Below are 6665 nucleotides of genomic sequence, written 5' to 3' on the forward strand. Positions count from 1 at the left end.
TGTGTTCATAGTGAATTTAAACGAGACCTTCTCCATTCCACTTTTATTGTTTAATTATCCTTTAAAATTTATTCCAAATTAATTGTTTTTTTCGAAATTTAGTATGATAAATGACTTAACTATTAGTATCTCTACACTATAATAAAAGGCAAGATGAGTAGTTTATTATTTGACGTGTGTCATGTTAAGTAATTTTAAGTGCCACATTTTATGTTATTTTTCTTTGCATTTTATTCGGAATAGTAAGAGACTATGAGTTGGTATGTATAAATTATGACACATTGAATTATAATAATTAAGTTTATTAGTGAAATTATGATTCAATAAATTTGCATAATTAAGTGTATTAGTGGTGACTTTTGCTCATTGAGTTTGTATAAATACCTCCTCATAGAGAAATAAGAGAACTAAGCAAGTACAAAATCAATATTGTAACTCTCTAAAGTCAAACACATTTTATATCACTCATCCTTAATTCTCCATGGGTCATGTGAAATATACATTGAAGACAAACATTTCATCTGCCTCCGTTTTATTGTGTTTTAAAAATCAATGGTTCAATTTCATATAAATTTTGGATCTCAAAGGCGCTACATTACTACTAAAGTTTAAACTTTTAGTTTGTTTGCATGTTGATTTCTCCTGATTGTTCGTAGTTTTCATAGTATAAAGCTACAAATTTAAAAAATTAATGTTTAAGTTCTGCGTAAAATAAAAAAGTTCACCTTCATAGTTATGAAGTCAAATAACCAACTCTGGTTCCTTCATTGCTAATTTCTAAATCACGTGATTAGTATTTGTAATCTGCTTATAAGGTGATTAATTTGCTTGCATGTATTTTTTTTGTTGACATGCAGGTAGTACGTATAGATTATGTAATTGAACAAGCCAATATGAAAGATGTTATGCATTTATTAAGTAGTTTGATTTACATTGCTAAGACAAATTCGTCCTATTTCAAGATTCCGATAGATTTGCGGTATGTGATTAGTCATAACAATTGTTTGGTTTGAAACGTGATGTAGAATATTCAATTGTTACCCTACAAAGTAATTAAATACAATGAAAAATGATTATGCAGATGACTTGAGACAACAAGTTACATCATCATGTTTAGAATGTTATGTAGATTATAAATGTAATACAACTCAAATTCACAAGATAGTCCACCAAAATGAATTTAAGTTTGCATACATTGTCATTAACATAAGAATTTCCACGTAAATAAAATTATGTGTTCCTTCTTTGTTTATAATTTCATTACATTAAGTAAACGTCGACTTACTAACAAAAAAGTAAATTTCGACTTCGCAACCCACTTTGAATAAACATATGCATGAATAAGTTTTAAGAAGGATTATACTCTTTATTAACTACCCACTTGTCAAACTAAATTCTTTCCTATTTTAAATTTTACCACAACATAGATTATTTCACAACACCGTGTCAACCATTTTACATTTCATATTAAAATCTTTTATTTATAGTTGAAAAAAAAAACTGGTATCCATTTTCCTTCCCCTTCATTAAATTTTCATATCAGAACAAAGTTTTAAGGAAGCATCTTGATAAAACCCGTGCATTGCACGAGTCACAAAACTAGTTATACATTAAAATTTGAAAAATGCATCAAATTATATTCACATCATTTTGAACAAATTTTAATTGATTTGGAACATAACGTATCGTGAAATGATCTAACTTAAGAACTTAATGTTTGTTTTTTGGTGGAAATGTAAGTAATATTAAACACTTCCCAAGGGGAAAAATCACCAAATACAACCTACCAATTAATCAACCTTAAGAACTTAATGTTAATTGTTTCATTATTCGAATACATTTATTTTAATTAATATGATATTTGATAAGTCACAAAATTATTTATATAATAACGTTTATCATGAATAGTTAACCATCATTTATTAGTTATAATTAAAACTGTAAGTATTTTATTTTAAAACATTGAAGTTAGATCTAAGAAGATAAGAGTTGAGAAAGTTAATTTATTTTTATTTATAAGTAAAGATATTAAATGTCATATATGAATTATATTATTTTTCTTCAATTATAATAATATAATTTTCAAACAGGTCGCGCGAAATGCGGAATACTACCTAGTTATAAGCTATTTTTAAATTAAAACATTTTTTATACACAGAATGTGTCTCAAAAATACATACCTTATTCTTTTCGCACCGAGATCGATAAATATCATACATAAGAAAGAAATTATTTTAGTCCAAAACTTGTTTTAATATGTTCAGAATATATAATTAAAATATATAAATTGATCGTGCGAAACACGAGATTCTACCTAATTTATAATTAAAATTAACTTATTTTGATATTAGATGGATTTTGGTGGGGTGGAGAATGTGAGAAATGGTCGGCCAGGTTGAAAAGTTGAAAATGATTGGACTGATAACCAAGATCATGACTTTCTGGATAGAAGAAAACAAATGAGTGGGATTATTGATTAAGATTAAAAATGATTGGCGACTCGATTAAGATGACCTTTGCTTAGGGATGATCGTGGGATTCATGGTCTAATAAGGGCACCAAAAAGATAATTCAATCATCCAATATCCAATAACAAAAACAAGTCATAGTTAACCCGAACCATCATGTTCAATTGTTGTAATGGGCTTCTACTAACCCGAAAGTGTGTAACCTATACTCGGTACTATCCACACAACAACTGGATTTCTAGGGTTTATGAGCTGCCTCGCCCAACACACTTAAAAAGACGAAACAAAGAATAAAAACCCTTATACCAGCCGCACTTCATTTGCCTCCTTCATCATCCTCTACTACTTTCTTCACTTCTCTCTCCATCTGCAAAAATGGTAAACATCACTCTTTTCTCCCCTTGATTTATACTTCTTTCCCTCGCTAATGTTTCATGATGATTGCTGATAATATCTGTAAATGTAAATCAAGTTTTATCTTTTGATTTTAACTTCAGATCTTCATGTTTTGTTGTAATTTTCAGATTCCTGAAATGGGTTATGATTTATATTTAATTTGAAAATCTGGGTCTCTGAGAAATGTGTGAAACATGATTCATGTTATTATTTTTGATTTGAAATGTTTATTTTGAAACTTGTTACTGTAAATAATTGCATAATGGAGACTTAGTTTGATGTTTTGGTTTAATTGTGTGCCTGTGTTATCTGAAACTTTTAGTTACTCCCTCTGTCCCAATCATTTGTTTACATTTTGTATTTTTTTGCAACCGTATTTTAATCAAAGGTAAACAAATGATTTAGACGATAGAGTATAAGTTTGATGGCTGGGTTAAAAATAAGGTTTATCGTTTAATGTAGAATGTAGGATCTGTCTCTCAAATCCCGATGTTTGTTTGAATGACTTTGAGTTTCAATATTTTTACGGGTAAATCTAGTGTTCGCTTATAGTGAAGCTGCCTTATGATACTATTCTCTTTGTCCCGGTCAAAAATTGTCACTTTTTGGGATTTCTTCACAAATATTAAACAATGAAAATTACAAATTGAGGTGGAGAGAGTAGTAATTTGATGGTGGTTTTCATTATAGTTTATTTTTGTATTTTGGTGTTGATGAATATTTGTTTATGTTCTTTGATAATTACAGGCTCCCAAAAGAGGTGTGAAGGCCCCTGTTGTGTCCAAGAAGAAGCCTGTAAGTCCCCTTTGCCTTTCTTACACACCATGGCTCGTGGTTGCTCAATGCTGTTTGGTATGTTAGAATTTTATGTGGGTGTTTTAAGTAGCAGATCAGCTAGGGTATGCCCAAACTCTGTATTTCTGGCATTGCTATTGATAAAAGTTTATTTGTTAATTGTTCAAGTATACTTGTTTATGTTTGAGTCCGGTAAAGCCAATAGTTATCTTTTGGAGTCGAGAATTGTGTTTTGCTAACCCATCAGTAAGTGCTTATTATAACCAGTTGTAAATCAACTGTAAACTATCTGTGTGGGGAATGAAGTAAGCTGTTGACTGTTGTTATAATTAGCTCTAAATCAGCAGGATTAGTAGTTTAATAAGAGAGTATCCTTTTGTCAGTGTAAGACCCATTTGGGTGTATAATCGGTCTGAGTAACAATATTTTCAGAACATGTTGATGTGGATTTCTTACTACTTACTTTACTTGTTGAATCTATATTTCAATCATATCTTTTAAATGTTACATGTGTTAATTGTCACTGATTTCTTGTCTAAACAGGAGAAGCCTGTGAACCCATTGTATGAGAAGCGTCCCAAGCAGTTCGGTATTGGTGGTGCTATCCCACCAAAGAAAGATCTCACTAGGTTCATTAAATGGCCTAAGGTGGTTCAACTTCAGAGGAAGAAGAGAATCCTCAAGCAGCGTTTGAAGGTTCCTCCAGCCATCAATCAGTTCACCAAGGCTCTTGATAAGAATCTTGGTAATTCCCTAATTTGCTGTTCTGTTATTAATTACTAGTTCTGTGTTTGTACATTCTATATAGCTGCTAAGAATTTTTGCTTACGAACATACGTTCTAAGATCTTGTCTACTAGTGGAATTAGAGTACCTGCATGTAGTGACTCTGTTTATGTTTTTGTATATAAAAGCATTTTCATATGATATAAACGGTTTTTCTTGTCTTTAATTATGCAGCCTCCAACCTTTTCAAGCTGCTCCTCAAGTACAGACCTGAGGACAAGGCAGCAAAGAAGGAGAGACTTCTTAAAGCTGCTCAAGCCGAGGCCGAAGGAAAGAAGCCTGAGGTCAAGAAGCCTGTTGTTGTCAAGTACGGGCTAAACCACATTACTTATCTGATTGAACAGGTAATAACTCAATTACTGTAACTTCATTTTATAAGGTCTTTGCTTCGTTACTGATCCCTTGTTGTATAGTATACTTGAGTTCTTATTTATTGAGCATTTTTCTTTATTTCTCATCTTTCTCAGGGTAAAGCTCAGATGGTTGTCATTGCCCACGATGTTGACCCCATTGAGCTTGTGGTTTGGCTACCTGCTCTTTGCCGCAAAATGGAAGTCCCATACTGCATTGTCAAGGGCAAAGCTCGTCTTGGAACAGTAAATTTTCCTTCGTATACATTGATGTTGATATTTTGTCTGTCTGTAGCAAGAAACGATTTAACGCCTGGTCTTTATTTTTTTTATAATTCAACAGATTGTGCACAAGAAAACCGCAGCTGCATTGTGCCTCACATCTGTGAAGAACGAAGACAAAATGGAGTTCAGCAGAATTGTTGAAGCTGTGAAGGTAAATTCTCATTTTCTTTCTCAGCTTATTAGTGCCAGTCATTTAAGTGGATGCCATAGGCCTGCCGAAATATTTGTAACCTAAAATGATGTAACCTTATCAGAATCCGAATTCAAGCAAGCATATATATGAATTGATCCAACCCATAACGTTTTCGAATGACCCTAAACAATCCCTTCTGTCTTGTTTTTTTGTGGGTGAACTGCATTCTGAACTTGTGTTTATTGACAGGCTAACTTCAATGACAAGTATGACGAACATAGAAAGAAGTGGGGAGGTGGAATCATGGGTTCCAAATCTCAGGCTAAGATGAAGGCCAGGGAGAGAGTTTTGGCCAAGGAAGCAGCTCAGAGGTTGAATTAAGTTTGCAATTTTCGTGTGACAAAGCTTCTAGATCTTATGTTTAGCGCCTTTGTTCTATCTTGTAAGGTGGCATACAATATTTAGTTCAAAAATGGTTAATTTAGTTTGTTTCTTCCAAGCACTGTCTTGCTCATGTTGTGGTAGATTTTGAAACGCATTTTTGCTATGGTATGTTGACTTTTTACCCATTTTTATCATTCTTCACTTGGTTTATGCTTGTGAGAATTTTAGTGTATCTCGGACATGAGATATGGAATTGACGCAATGTTCCATAAGTAACGAAGTCGAATCCAGATGAATAAGTGTCAAGTTTCTCAATGGCTAGGGACTAGGGTGTATTGAGAAATGGAGAATTGAAGGACATGATGTACCTTGGATTCTTTTGTATATTTACTTCAGCTTTTCTCCTGTACTATTATGGAGTGCAGGTTTGATCCTTAAGCATTAAGATTCGAAACCTAAGGCGTTTGGTTCGTCAAAGGAAAAAAGAATGAAATTAGGAAAGGGATATGAGGGGAAAAGAATGAAATAACCCAAAATTTTCATCCTTGTTTGGTTATAATAGGAGAGAATAGACTAATTAATAACCTACCATCCATCTTTTCAATCACCACCGTGTCAATACCACCTAGCACCATTAAGAGCCGCCGCCGATGACGACGACATTACCTCCGTTGACGACACCTTGCCGGACCTCTCCTCCCACCTTTCGAAAACCCATTACCGCCATTATAACAACCTCTCCAAGGCCCATAAAAACCTCCCTAACCACCCGAAATCTCTTACCCCACCCTCGAAAACACCATATGACATGGCTCTTGGGGGGTGTTTAGGAGGTTTTTATGGATCTTGGGGTGGTTGTTATAATGGTGTTGATTTGTTTTCGAAGGCTGGGAGGAGAGGTCTGGCGGGAAGAGAATGGGTCTCAGCCAAGAAGGTGGGTTCGACGGGAGAGATCGGTTGGCGCCGATGACATGGCTCGGTCATGGTAGTAGTGGTCTTGGTGGTCGCGAGGTAGAAGTTGGTATTGGCGGTGTGTGGAGTTGGGGCAGTGGGGAATGAAAATTCATTC

General features: G+C 33.8%; 1 protein-coding gene across 1 annotated transcript; it reads left to right on the forward strand.

The window, feature by feature from the left end:
• Positions 1-2711: 2711 nt before the first annotated feature.
• Positions 2712-5781, forward strand: LOC141643212 (large ribosomal subunit protein eL8y-like). The gene is made up of 7 exons (XM_074452260.1): positions 2712-2846; positions 3612-3659; positions 4203-4404; positions 4619-4788; positions 4912-5040; positions 5138-5230; positions 5462-5781. Exons 1-7 carry the CDS (start codon positions 2844-2846, stop codon positions 5591-5593), a joined length of 777 nt encoding a protein of 258 aa, XP_074308361.1. The 5' UTR covers positions 2712-2843; the 3' UTR covers positions 5594-5781.
• The last annotated feature ends 884 nt before the right edge of the window (positions 5782-6665 follow it).

The sequence above is a fragment of the Silene latifolia genome, chromosome 2 (genome assembly GCF_048544455.1).
Source record: "Silene latifolia isolate original U9 population chromosome 2, ASM4854445v1, whole genome shotgun sequence".
NCBI lineage: Eukaryota > Viridiplantae > Streptophyta > Magnoliopsida > Caryophyllales > Caryophyllaceae > Silene > Silene latifolia.

Excerpts from the sequence above, each read along its gene's own strand:
- LOC141643212 (XM_074452260.1), top strand. Across the intron at positions 3,660-4,202 it reads TTGTGTCCAAGAAGAAGCCT|GAGAAGCCTGTGAACCCATT; the intron begins GTAAGTCCCCTT and ends TTGTCTAAACAG. Across the intron at positions 4,789-4,911 it reads TTACTTATCTGATTGAACAG|GGTAAAGCTCAGATGGTTGT; the intron begins GTAATAACTCAA and ends CATCTTTCTCAG.